At 33.0% G+C, this 15,394-nt stretch overlaps 1 protein-coding gene across 1 annotated transcript in view; it reads right to left on the bottom strand.

Annotated features, from left to right (window-relative positions):
• Positions 1-15,394, bottom strand: part of LOC124364525 (low-density lipoprotein receptor-related protein 1) — a 221,709-nt gene that overhangs the window by 90,512 nt on the left and 115,803 nt on the right. Inside the window, 6 exon segments of the mRNA XM_046820081.1 lie at positions 1,530-1,710; positions 4,298-4,531; positions 6,116-6,360; positions 8,847-8,995; positions 9,178-9,434; positions 11,149-11,172. Coding sequence (XP_046676037.1) covers positions 1,530-1,710; positions 4,298-4,531; positions 6,116-6,360; positions 8,847-8,995; positions 9,178-9,434; positions 11,149-11,172 — 1,090 coding nt within the window.

Below are 15,394 nucleotides of genomic sequence, written 5' to 3'. Positions count from 1 at the left end.
CCAACCAAGAACAACATTTCACAGCTGCATGCTGTTCACTCAAAATTGCCATCATAAAACAAGAAAATAGCACAAAAACAACAACAGCAGAAACTGCCACAACAGAACAGAACAAGCCAGGTCGATGATCCAGGTGGCACTGAAATAGTGAAGCTAGAGTCGGTAGACACCTAGCTGTTCTGCAGTACTGCACAAGCCCTGCCCACAGCAGAGCTAATCCGGGAACTTTTGGGTACTCCCTCGTATATTTTTTTATTATTTTAACAATCCTCTATTTGAACATAACTGTTACATATTATACATAATTGTAAATATAATTAAATTCTCTATTGGTGGTATCAGAAAAGATTATTTAGTTTATGAGGTAAACTAATTTTCAACAAAAATTCATATAAACAAAAAGATGTTTGTTTTTATTTTTAAATCAGAATAACAGTACATGTCTTGTACAGAGATCTGTAAAAACAATATGACAATATAGCAGTAGTTGCAGAAAAATATAAACAGTTCCAATCATTTTACATGATAGGGACAGAAGTTGGAAGGAATTGTGATATATTTATTCACAGTCAATGAAGAGATTGATGAAGTTTTTTATTACACCTAGATAGCACCATTAATCATAAAAACATTCAATGAACGAGGAGAACATATTTTCAGTAGCAGTTCCAAAAGAATCAGTATGATGGCAGCACAAAGCAGAGGGCAATGATGAAGCTGTTGGTTGCGATCAGAGGCAATTGGACTTTAGTGCTAGGCTTTCCACCGGGGTAATTGAGGACAAATGCCCAGAAGAATGTTAAACATGTATTTTTTATACTTTCAATTAATACATTAATCATAAAATAACAACTTATCATCAATAACAAAATAAATGTAAAATATATTTTTTTTTGGGGACACCCATTTATGATACATAACGTTTTTAACCCTCTTTTCCAAACATGAGTTTTTGAGCTCATTCTCTGAATAATCCCACATAGATATAACGTTTTCATTATTCCAAATTATACATAAAGCAAAATAAATGTAAAAGCATGAAAACAAACATGTGTATAATTAAGTCAAATTTCATTGAAATTTTATTAGAAACCGACAATAGTTACAAAACTACAAAAAAGAACATGAAAATTTTAGATATTGAAAGAACAAGAGAAAGATTAAGCACAAAAGAATTGCATATTTATCTAAATTATAGTAAAGATCCATAAATATTCTAAATACCAATCTGATACACAAGACAAACCCAATTATTGAAAACATTCAAAAATTAAATAGAGAATATTAAATAGTGAAAATTACACTGACAGTGGCTTAATGTTGAAAAATAAAATAAAATCTTTAAAAAGGGATATAGTTTCCTATTTTTTATATTAATTTTATAAAGACATCCCTATATTATGGAGGTAATAACATCACATCATATAGTTATTATACCACTCAGTTTATACCTATGTTGTACAAAAGGTGGAAGGAAATAACAACTCACAACATAAGATAAAAATACACAGACAGTTACAAGTACATACCAATCACAGCTGTCCACAGCTATACCACGAGGTTTATCACTAGGGCCGAGCTTAATAATTGTCTCTGGCTTCAGAGGTTCCACACTCAGATTCAGCTTGTTGATAGTGGCATCGTTGTTACAAGTCCAGTACAGGGTGTTACCTATTGTCTCGTATGCCAGCCCTTCCACTGATCCTTGACCTAACATTGAGACAAGAAAGTCAGTCAGTCATTTAAACTACACTACAATGAAAGATATAGTTTTCAAAACCTATCAAATTTCACTATATTAATTTTAAACTTACAATAGCTAAAAATATTAATATGTGTATTTGAATATATAAATACATATTTCTTTAGCTTGTATAAATAGTATAAGAAAAAGTTTCAACAAAAAAATTTAAGTATATCATATTACAATGTTTTAATACCTAAGTGCTAAAACAAAATTACAGATGCAAAATAAACCATAATCTGTAACAGATACAAAATAGATAAAATATTTACAATAATTAGAACTTTTAAATAAGTCCCATTGGTTTGAATAAATAACAAATGAAATAATGGATAAAACACTGTTAAATACACTTTCCATTGTTAGATACTTGAGACGGACAATTTCCCAGTTTTACCTGGTTTTTTTCTGGTAATGGCTAGTGGTAGTAAAGATATTTGTCCGTCATGTAAAAAAGAAGTTTTATCAAATGATAAAAGATGTTGCAGAGTGCAGTATTTTTGTAAAAAGTGGTTCCTTGTTTATGTGTTAAAATTAATAATTAAGAACATGAATGTATGAAGTTGCTTGCCAAGAAATCCAAGTGGGTGTGTAGAGTATGTGATTTGAAGTTAACCAAAGTCATCAAGAAGGTGGATGATGGGGACAGTTTTATAAATTTGCATGTCCCTGTAGAGAGCTTATTAAAATCTGTAAATTGTTGTTGAGAGTAATATCGCTCTGAACGAGAAAATTGATAAATTTGGCAGAATTTCAATATAGCTTTCACAGTATTCTCTAGAGGTTAAGAAAGATTTTGAGTGTTCATCCTAGATCTCAGACAGTTTGGTCGAAAACGGTTGATCCAAAATCATTAGTTTACATTCCAGTAAATGATAGACCACTCTGAAGGATTTGACATTGAGTCTGCTGATTTTCCTCCTTTGACCTACCAAGAGTCAATCAGTTTGGAAGGCTCTGAATACCGAAATGAAGTTGAAAATGGAGATCGCGAATCTTACACTGGCACTGTGAGTAAATCTACTGTTGGTACTGTGAAAAAATCTATTGACGATAACCATACAGTTCAGATCTTTCATGTGCTTTTGATGTGTTCAGCACAAAACTCTCATTGAGAAGCTTAGAGTGTTGGTTTGGAGGCTGGTGCACTCAGGGTGGTGAAGTGGAATGGCTCTACATCCAGTCCAGCACCAGTTAAGCACAGAGTTCCCCAAGGCTCTGTTTTGGACCCCCTATTATTTTTAATTATGATTAATGATCTGTACTTTAGGAGCAGTGTTTTGATGTTAGTGGATGACACTACCCTTTTTTCTTGTCATACCAGTGCTAAACTCGCAAGCACAGCAGTAGATCAACTCTTTTCTGTTGCCTCTCACTGGTTCATTGAGAACAAGCTGTCTCTAAATGAAGCCAAGATGCAACATTTTACTTTCAGTCTATGTGGCGATGCTCTCGGAAGCAACCCTGTTAAATTTCTGGTCTTCACTTTGAACAAAGCTTTGCTGTGGGACTCCCATATAGAATTGTTCTGTATTAAACTAAGTCAAGTTGTGTATCTTTTGAGGAGGCTTGCAGTGGATATTTCCAGTTGGCTTGTCATGCAAGCATACTTTGCTTTTTTTCATAGCCATCTGGCCTATGGGACTAGGTTACGGGGCCATTCATCTAAGGTTTGTAAGTTATTGCTACTTCAAAAGAAGGCATTAAGAGTCATTTCACAAGCTGGCTGGCTTGACCATTGTAGTCCTTCATTTGCTGAAAACCAGATTTTTACTGTAAATACTCGTAACTTGTATATATTCCAGTGCTTAGTTGCAGTTAAGGAAAATGAACATAATTTTTAACAGTTAGCAAGGTGCATGAACATGTAACAAGAAGTAGCTGTAATTCTTTGTGCCTAGGTGTTGGCTTAGTAAAACTGCTACAGCTTCTCTGTTTCAGGTATCAAATATTTTAACATGCTGTCAAAGCAAAAAGAATTTTACTTAAAAATAGATTTTTGAAAGTTATAAAATACTGAATCCTGGAAAACCCTTTCTACAGTATCAGGGACTTTGTGCATGGATTTTTACTGGATAGCCTGACTGAAACCTTCATGGTTTGTTTAAACTAGGTAAATTATGACTAGGCTATTGTATTTTTTACCTAATGATCTAATAAATCATTGTATCACTGTAATGGTATCCCAAAAAGTCATATAAAACAGGAAAAGTTTTATTTCAAAATAAAAAAGATTCAGGCAGGAAAAATAAAAAGGAAATAAATTAAGAATAGCGTTCAATTTTAACACTATCATAATCATGGACTGCTTATGATTACATTAGTCACAGTATTCTCAGTAAAGTTCCAGTCAGCTTGAGGTCAGGTAAGTTTTACCAGCAGCAAGACTTAATTGGCGACACATGTTAATGAGACACACTAACTACTAATCCAACTAAACAGATAGCAGAGATATTTTCACTATTTTTCTACAGTCCAAGTTTTTTAATAGTTTGAGACACAAGGAAACAAGTCTCACTTAACAATGCTTATGTACAGTTAAAGGCATCTTACGTTCAACGATAACCCTGTGATTGCTGCCGTTGAATAGCACTGCGTTGATAGATCCCTGTTGTATATCAGAATAGTAGAGAGTGAATCGGGAGTAGTCGTAGGTGAGACCAATGGCATTGCGCATCAACTCCTTGGACTGTATGCTGGGATACGGAGCGTTGAGGTTGTGCTCGTCGGAGATATGCACACTATCAATACGCACCACTCTGGAGTACATCAGGAAACTATCATACTCTGGAATCATAAAGACAATTGATTGCTAAAATTACTCAAAAATCCAATTTTTTATTTTAAAAATATTGTTCGGTCTGATCTCCATGAGCAAGATCTTTAAAGATCTAAAATTCAATATGAGAATAATGCAAGAGATGACTATCCAGTAACTTATGGAGCTGTCAGGCAAACAATGAAACAGAGGATAAGCCAGTAACTTTTTTTAAACATCTAATAGTAACAAATATGTATGAAGATATACACTTGAACTTGAATAAATAAAAAATAGACATTGTTTATTTGTGAATTGTCTGTTAAAGAATAACCTTACTGTTGAAATCTTCAAAAAATAATATGTTTTAATACATCAATAGACAATAAACATCATTCTTTATTTACACAATCATAAAGATTGTCAAAACATTATATACATTGTTTCCATTTTTATTTTCATGTACAAATGATATTGCTGTTTCATGCTGAGTAATTAATACATTTCTTTAGGAATTCCACTTCAGGTATTCATTTTTGTTGTATAAAAGATGATCTTCACAACAATGAAAAAAATGTTCTCTTGAAGGTCCTTGGCAAAGATGTATCTTGCTTGATATGTTCTAGTAGACTGTTGAAATATTATACTTCTTGTACAGTGACTTCTCTTCAAAACAGATTATATGATATGTTATAAAACTGAGCCATTTACTGTAAGTATGAATTTATGCTTTTATGAAAAAGGTAATAATAGTAATGTAAATTTATTTAAAAAAAAGACTGCATTTTCATGAAAACACCTGTCCGTTATTTATTGCACCAATGTAAAAGGTGCTGGTTTTTCAAGCTTAAATTAAAATTACCTGTAACATTAATTTTTTATCTCAGCAAGAATGTAACGTGTAAAAATATTATTTTTATTCCAGCAAGAAATATTACTGACAAAGTCAGATTTGGTTCACAACATTACACGTTTTTAACATGTTGCTTGTAGGGTCAGTGGTTCTAAACTTTGCTGCCTAATTAAAGCAATTTTAATTTCATATCATCATCCAGGCCATGTGGTTTGATGGTGACATAGTGTAGAACAAATTTATAGATTTTTACAACTAATCACGACAAAACAGACACAAAATGTGAATGTTGAGTTTAGATCCAATTCACCTTTCTCTTGGTGCAGAATCTGACACTGTCACAGAGTTGACTCCTTTAATTTAGAGTCATATTTGACTGAAAAGATCCAAAAAAGATCAGTGATGAAGAAGCTCAAAATGAACTCTTTACATCGTTTCGACATCAGAGACACCTTGACTACAAAATAAGCACGATGGTGCAACTATTCTAAAAGTTTACTGGATTGTCAGTTAGTTTTAAGATATAATACTATTTTAAGTTTATCTTTTATCTGTATGTCGAAGATGGATTGTAAACTTTCTATAACAAATACTCAACTGAAAAAATTAATGTCTTAATTACATTATATTAACAAAATAAAATACACATAGAATTTAAAGATCATAAGAGGAAATATAACTATGAGTAAGAAAATACCAAGATGGTAATTAAGAGAGATGTTACAATAAAAACATCCGTACTGGAAATGAAGCCACAAACCTTTACAAGTCTTGCCGTCCTCAGCCACGAGACCGTGAGCGCAAGCGCAGACTGGGTGAGTGCCATTGTATAGGCACAACTCAGCACACCCACCGTTGTCGATAGCACAGGGGTTGGTTCCAACCTGGCGTGCCCGACTGAATACTATCAGGTCCTTGAGTGAGTCTCCCACTCCCCGAAGCAGCACTGTGTAGTCGGACAGGTTCCAGTCAGGGGCCACCTTGATACTGCCCCTCTCGTGGGTGCTGTAACACAACAACTCATACTATAATCATATTCTTGTGTATCACATATGTATTAACAAATCATAAAAATTAGAAAGTGTTGTCTAATATGTATTAACCCTCCAAGTGATGACTAAACCACTTCAAAGTGCTAGGCCATTTTCGAGCATATTACATTTCTTTTTTTTAAACAACTTTTTATATACAAATATATGTTCAAATTGCATGTATTACAAATGGTTATTTTTCACAAACATATGCTCTATAAGATCAAGTAAAAATAAAAATGCTTATCTTTTATCATAAAAAAATCTGGTCCTTCTAACTGGTTGTGTAGTTTTTTATATTTTTATTTTTCAAAATTCTTGACGTATAGTTTTTACAAAATGTAGTAGTCCTAATTCTAAAAAATATGCATAATGTTCAAAATTTAATGCTGAATAAGAAAAATATCACTTCATAACCTTTTGCACAACATATCACAATACTAATTGGTAAAAAACAAAAAATGTTTTTTCGCCCAAATTTTACTAAAATGTTGACCACATCAACAAGTGTCAGTAAGTAGTTGAATAGTATTGTCTCAAAATAAACACATATTTAGTTACTGATATGAGTAAAAGTAAGAAAAATGACAGATAAAGTATTAAAAATACAGAAAAAAGGCTTATATACATATTTACATTAGACTAAAAAAAAATAGTCTGAGTCACTCTCTGGTGGGGGTGCTGCTTTCATCGCTATCATTTCCATTCAAATCGTCATCAAAACAGCGCTTAATGGCACTTGAATTACTAAGTTCACTCATAGCACAAATAATTACTCAATAAACAATAATATAAGTCACTTGCAAATCAAAAGTACAAAGCAAAACAACAACGTCACGGTAACAGAGCGTAGGCCGCGAGACGACCGTAACAAACAAACACGCATCGAAATCAGCTGACTATTATTCTTACTCTTCCTCGCAACCTTCTGAATTACATAGTTCTAATTACGTTACTAGATAGGGAATTTATTCCTACATGTAGCCTTATAAACCACGTCATTATTGAGCGAACCGTTCGTCTGTGATATGAAAAAAAACAAACATATCGCACAGTGCGATAGTAGCACTTTGAAGTGGTACGAACATATCGCACAGTGCGATAGCAGCACTTTGAGGGTTAAACATTTTAATGTGTAAATCACTACACAGATAAAATATGATAATTTTACTTTGAGGCCTAAATAGTTTTTTGTTAAGTTAGCTATATTTAGAAATACAATATAATGAAATAGGTATTTTAAACTGTGTACAGTATGAAACAAAGGACACAAACAATATAAAGCTGTACGTCTATATACTATATGATACGAGTGATGTTTTACTGATTACTATGTTAAATTAAATGGTTCAAATATCTTTCCCTTTGATATACAATTAAACTTGATATTTTTTGCTATTCAAAAAGCATCTTATAAAACAAAAATAAACTTCAAACAAAAAATCGAAAAGCATGTTAGGAAGCATTGTATTGGGATGAAGATGATTATTGTATAGGGGTTTTGCACAGCTATTATTTTCATCTAATATGACTATTTTATGTATGTTACATTTTGTGTTTAGTTGTTACTGTCATTTAATATTTTAATGCTTATTTTATAATACATCATTATTGTTGATTGTTGTTCTTATCTTAATACAACTGAAATGCTGTTACTTACTTCATATAAGATAATACTATTAGTCAGGGGTTTATTTGGTCATGTTCGATGTTGGACTATATGTTTTATCCACAGCACGTGAATTAATAATACCTTAATACTATTTGTAATTGAGCTTGACCTGTTTTGTAGAGTTTTGAAATGTAATAAATAAGAAGTAAATATAAATTTGGTATATTTATACATATGTAGGAGATGTAAAATAAATACAATGCATTCATTTTGTTCTAAACTATCCATTTTTTTGCTTCTCATAATTGGTTAAAGGGACCCGATGTTTTCAAATACCATGTTAATTTGGAGTTTCGGATAGATTGTCTACTTTTAAAATGTTTGCTTATATACCTAATAAAACTTGTTTTTTACAACCCCATTTCCATTTGCTCTCTCCCCCTTCCATTCTGCAATTGCATTGTATTGAACATTACAATGATCGGTTGGGAGAGCCAGTGCATGCATGTTCTTCAGTATCAGTCTTTGAGCAATGATTACAGGTAGTGTGTGCTAAAACATGTCTATGATCTGAAGATTTTGTATCTGTACTGTGATTTTGTCTGATAAGACCCGAGGCCCATTACAACAAGAAGTATACCGTTTAAAATGAGACTGCATCTCCTAATGAAAATGAAAGATTGTCAAAGACTGCATCCTTCTTTTATCCAAAGATTTAAAACAAAGAATTTCCTTTTTATAAGCGTTATAAAAGCAGTCCCTACCCTTCCTTTTTAAGATGATGTCAGAGTCATCAACTTAAATTAATACACGTTAAAAAGAACAAGGAAAGCTTGTCAAACACTCACATGTCGATCCAGTAGAGCTTGTGGTCATGGTGTGTGAGGGCGTACGGGTTGTCCAAGGAGTGATTCAATAGCAGTTCTCGCCCAGAACCATCATAATTCACTCTTTCTATGGTGTTGCTGCCGGAATCACACCAATAAACTTTATTGCCCTGTAACACCAAAGAAAAATCAAATCAGAACAGGGATAGTTTAATTCAGTGGTCGTAGTTTCAGTCAATGTGGTGACTTTAAAAACAAAACAAAATTAATTGGCTGCTTAATTGGCTGCTAAATTTTATTTTAGTTTAAATGTTATCAAGAAAATTAAAACAATTTTAAAGAAATGCTGTACCTCAAAGTCAAGTGCTATATCGCTGATGGAGCCAGAAAGGAGAGTGATGACGGTCATGATGTTGGAGCCATCAAGACCAGCCCGGCTGATTCTTGGCTGCTTACCGATGTCTGTCCAGAACAGTAGGCCACGTGCAGGGTCCAGTGCGAGGGAGTGAGGGGTGTCTATCCCGCTAGGGACGACTACAAACCTGCTCGTACCATCGTGTCGGCTTACCTCGATCACGTTCAGCTTGGGGTCCGTCCAGTACAAATTCCCTTCACATCGACATAGTGAATAATCAAAAATGTTATGTACCAATACTTCCACATAAATTACTTTAAAAACATTCCACCCAATGTGCATGAATCAATGACGCTTGTCATGGGAGTGTTATAATACCTCTCATTCTGAGATATGTGTAGGCCTACTCTAAGGAAACTAATAAAAGAAAGACTTTTTAAACTTTATTCAAGGAAAAAACAATCTATAGCAAATCTTGTATATAAGTTGTGGTACCTTTCAATTGTATCAACCAAAACTTTTTTGCTGCAGCCCAAACAGAAGGAGTGTACTTAAAAAAAAGAAAAGGTCACTACACAGAATTTCTGAAAAATATGGATTTTGAAAGAGAAGCAGTAGCTCCCATTTCATAAAAACTAGCCTCAAATTATTTCAACCTTAGATACAGTTAAAATAAATTAGAATTTTACAATTTTTTTAAATCTGATAAAATTATTTTTGTTGTTATTTGGATAGATCTGTTAGATGAAATTAATACGAGAAATGTATATCTATAATAACAGAACAGTACGCTTAAAATAAATAGATTAAATCCAATACTCATCAGAGGAAATAATATAGAGATTTTTCCTACATAGTTGTGCTGTATTAAGTATGCTTTGTACTCTTCATGTGAGTGATGTATTTTGAAAATAAGCAGCAAACTTTGTGTAAAGAAAAACTGTTTAAGATTGACTTTAGGCACTACAAAAACTAAATCATATTAATTTGTTATCAAAAGAACATGGGTTAGCATGTACAATTGACTATCTGTATACAAAGAAAAAGTTAGAAAATTTAAAATACTCTACTGGATTGAAAAAACTTTAAGTATTTACCCTACATTAAAGTAATATTAAAGGATGTTTATAGATTCTATTATTAATTGTTAACCACTTTGAATAACTGAATTGGACACCTAATAGCTTATATTCAGTTAGGAAAGGAATTACCAGAGGTTTTGTTAACTTTTCAGACTATTATTGATTAATAATTAATACATTTGTCTAACTTTGTAATGATCACAATAGTTTCTGTAGTTTAATTTAGGTTTATTATTTTTATGAATTTAATACCAAGTCATTATGGTATGTTATGTTAGATCAATTACAAAAAAAGGTTTAAATAAATTGTATTTTTTAAGATATTATTGAAAAGTGTAATGTATTTTTAAAGAAGATAGTTAACATATTTTAGGTTTAATATTTTTGTTTAGTTCATGTAATAAAGAGCTTTAGGAATTAAATAAATATAAATGTATTTTATACATATACTTATTTAACTTTTATATACAAATAACAATAAAACTATAAGAGAAGATTTTAAATAAGTCAACAAGTCATAAAATTAAGCATTTATTAATTTGTATTGCATGTGACACATTATCACAGCTCTTGCTTATGTCCATGACGATTCCTATACCCGATTCTCCTATCTCAATTTAATTTATGATCAATTCTATGAATTCAACAGCTGCTGTTGTCACTGATTGACCAGTTTTGTAGATATGTAGATATGTTATTCTTATAAATAAGGTTATTTTAATTTAGATTTTAAACATAACACACTCTTTATACATTGCTTTTTCATAGATTTCGTAAACACTTATTAAAGAATAATGATAAATCAGAATTAACCAACAAACTTACCAATAAATGGATATAAATAACCAACATTAAACAGAATTTGAACCCATATATTATAGCTTACCTGCAACCCAGTCAACTGCAAGCCCTGAAAATAAATAAGAGGAGTTTTAGTTTCATTATTGAAACAAACTAAGAAACAAAATATACACATGGTTTGTGAGGTCCTGATCCTTTAGATAAGTATACTCTGATACAATTTGACACAAATACATGGATTATAGATATCATGAATTTTTAAACAATACTACAACCAAGTACAAATTGTTTCAAATTTTGTTAAAGAAGCGATACATATTTTTATTAAATTGTAGACTTACTTTAATTTTGTTACATAAACCAACAAAATTTTAGTATCATTGTACTTTTTCAATGATTTTGAGATAATTTCTTACTATTCAACTCTAGTAAGTTTAAGAATTTAAATTTTTCTGAGACAAATTTAAAGAAACCAGTAGTTCTATCTACTACTGATCAAATCCAAATTATAAAATCTTAAATAGAATTCTGAATCAAAAAATCAATTCTCAAATTTTGTACAACAGTAACAGCTTTCTTATCTAAGTTATAATTGAATAAAATCATCACTAAACCAATTTCTACCACTTCAAACCTTCATAAGACCATGCGGTACACAAAAAGAAACCAATAATAGCATGTTATATTAAGTGATTTGGAGAGAGGTTCAAGAAAATGGTTATATTTAAAAAAAGTCATATATATCTTCTACTTTTATTTGATTGATTATAAAATAAGCCTTCCAGAATACATGCCTTCAACTTGAAGCAAACATATTTTTAATCATTATGTATTGCAAAATATACACAGGGATATAATTGATTCATTACAATATGTGATGTAAAAATATATGTGTATAATTGTATTATTTATAACATGCACTGTAAACTTAAAATTATTTAAAACATGTAAGATTGATTTATGCACAAAAAATGTCAAATCTCCCCTGCCCAAGAAAAAAAGGAAATATTCTCAATGATTTCACCGGTACACAAGGTAGGTTCAGTACAAACAACAAATAAACCAAATACTTTTCATCTGAACTCTCTTACTACTTAATTACTTTATCTTTTGTGGTGGAGGGGGAAGCCTAAGAATACCATGTTACTTCAAAGAAATTTTCAGAGATGCAGGGAAATGAATATATTTAAAATTCCAAATCATTTTTCCTTTTCAAGTAATAGAAATTGTAGGTTATAAAATGAGCTTCCAGAATATAAATATTACATTTACGTAAAAATACATGGAATATATGGAAAAATATAGAGAATATATTTCTTTACAACTACGCAAAGTACGATGTACGAATAAAATACGAATTAGCGATCGTCTGTTTAATATCAAGGAGCTAAAGTCAGCACCAACGCAGACACGCTACCATTAAAAAATATAGACACAGAAAAAACGACCTTCAGCTACAATATTATATATAAATTACATTATTCTGTTGCTATATATTTATAAATAGTTTTATACACAAATAACTACAAAAACATGTTTTACCAATCAGTAATTTGAGTACTACCGATCGTTTTTGTCCACAAATAGACAGTGCAGACTCAGTCAGTCAATCAGTTAGATCAAGGACTACGAAACAACAAGACATTAAGATCCTCATGCACGTTGGACAACTATTTTGTTTGAACAGTTCGAATCGTCCGAACGAACGATCGTCAGAAGTTGTTCCGGTAAATAGTTGACCGGAGAACTGACGGGATTTGCAGTTGTCGTCCAACCAATGCCGCTCTAACGACGAAAACTGATGAGCGTGGCTGATTTGATCAGCTGGCCGTCTGCTGTTTGTAGACTGGCAACAACATTAAGTTGAGTTTACACAGGCAATTAAAGTTGTGAGAGAATTTGCACAGCTACTGTAGCATAATGTGAACAATAAAAGCAATTTTACTCAAAAGAACAGCTATCAACAAGACGAAGTCTGTTTACACACGACAGTGATGTCTCAGCAATGTTTATCATTGAGATGTTAATAACCGACACTGTTCTCCAGTTCCTGTAACCAACTGTCCAGCACTGGTTGTAGCAGCGTTCGCGAGAGCTCGTGAGCCCGGTTAGACTAGCAATAATTAGTTGGAACATACAACTTGTGCCATTTTTTGCCAGTGTAAACGCAGTTCAGTCGAGATTTGGATGTGACCGTGATATCTAAACATAACATTATTTCATTTGTTTTAACCTATGTAATTTGATGACGATCGAAGCGTGTGTGAGAAGCAATCGTTCATAGACCAACCAAGGCATCAGCCGCGATACGAGCGGTTAGCGGTGGGCGGTAAGCGCTAGATTGGGCGTGGATTTTTAAGTTTAAGGTTTGTGTTGTACATATGGGGAACACCCGACAGTAGACATGGCAGACATGAGCAGCAGGGCAGTACCACATGATGGCATTTATCCGCCGCCAATTCTAAACATTAAATTTTTTTCCTGCTGCTCAACCCTCAGCTCAGTCTGTCATTGCTGTGCAACAGGACGCAAACGCCTCCCCCCCTCTCGATGTTATTTGTTGTAACTAACCTACTACTTTCTTCTCCAAAAGGTATCTTATTAAGTTTTGTATAAATTCAACTGACATTCTGGTGTACTCAAAAACCCAGGCTGCACCTCTTATCAAACCGTCAAAAATTATATTATTCTACGATCCGAACTCTGAAGCCTGGGTATAGCACTGTACATTTTAGGCCTGTGCTATTTATGTAACAAACGTCTTTCCAAAACACTATTTTCTTTAAAGAATAAGAGTTGGACAACTTCGTCTGGAGAACCCACTTCGGCGACTGAATAATACTTAAGTACAAAAAACCCGTTTGTATTGTGGTTACTACCGCCCTGCCGCATTACTGCTTTAAGTGTACCACTCATTTAGTGGCGATTAGAAACGATCGGTCGGCCGATTTTAATTGTCGAATGCATTGTTACGTTTTTTTTTTTGGGGGGGGGGGGGGGGCAGAGCTTGCCATGGCACAGGAGTAAGACTAAGCAAGATAAACTCACTACACTAGTGGAGGTAACCTTAGATCAACCAGCGTTAGATGTAGCTCACGAACATATGTTGATCGTGATTCACAATTCACGAGCCACGTCGCGTAAAATACAATGTTTCATGATTAATCAGTTCTTGATTCAAGAAGCCGTCAAATTGACTTGATTTTATAAGTCAAGTTTTTCTTGGAGACAGAAAAATTATTTTTGAAATTTTCCCAGTTCTCCACAAAATTCCCGGCTTATTCCTGGTTTTTTTTCCCGATCCGTTAAATTCCCGATTTCCCGGTTGGGTGGCCACCCTGTTGATGTGCTGCTTCTATGTCGGTTACTACCAAGCAACTATTCTCAGAGCATAGACATATCAGACATGCGATAATAGATAATATGGTACATAACTACAAGTCAAATATTATTTACAAAATCACCTAAATTTGCTACTTGGGTTATCTTTCTATGGTTTCCATTCACAAAGTATATTTAACACGTTAGCTGCCCCATTATATTTTTCGCATCTACAGTTCCAAGATTTCATTAATGTTATATTTACTATATTTCCACTGTATTGTTTTCTGAATACTATAATAACACTTGTTTCACGTAGTACATACACATAGTACTGTAAAAAAGTGTAGGGCCAATTGGTCCGACATGTCAAATTTCAACACTAAAATATATTTGTAATTTGACATGTTGGACCGTTCGGGACCCAAGTGTAACTTACTGAATTTACATTTACCAGCTCTTTATAATTCCAACAAAACACATGAGTTACCCCCCTTAGCTATGTAAGTTAGTCTGTTCCCATGTTTACTATTTTCTGCCACCCAGTGCGCTAGTAACAGCCATTCCGCGGAAATAAACCACGCCGTCCTAACCTTACTTTTCACCTAGTGGATTTGAAGTTGTTGCTGTCACTGTGTAGTATCTTGTGTTTTAGTGAGCTTTGTTGACAGTATGAGTGATTTGAGTGATAACGATCCACTTTGTTCTTCTGAAATAGGTAAAGAACTTTGTAGGGGACTTGATGATGAAGATGATTCTGCTAGTGACTGTGGTTCAAACGTAAGTTATTTCACTCCACCTGCTAGTGACTCTGGAGGAGAATGTGACTCAGATGTTGATAGCTTAGATCATAATGGCCCTAACTCCTTACAAATGATTTTCTCTTACTAATGATTTTCAATTACAAACACATCTGTTGATTTTATGGATATCGATCTAGAGGCCCACCCTCATTTGTACAAAATTTACTTAGCAGTGAGCCTATTGCTGAACCTAATACCAAACAAATA

Source organism: Homalodisca vitripennis, chromosome 1 (genome assembly GCF_021130785.1).
Source record: "Homalodisca vitripennis isolate AUS2020 chromosome 1, UT_GWSS_2.1, whole genome shotgun sequence".
NCBI lineage: Eukaryota > Metazoa > Arthropoda > Insecta > Hemiptera > Cicadellidae > Homalodisca > Homalodisca vitripennis.
This window is presented reverse-complemented; position numbering and strand designations above follow the sequence as displayed.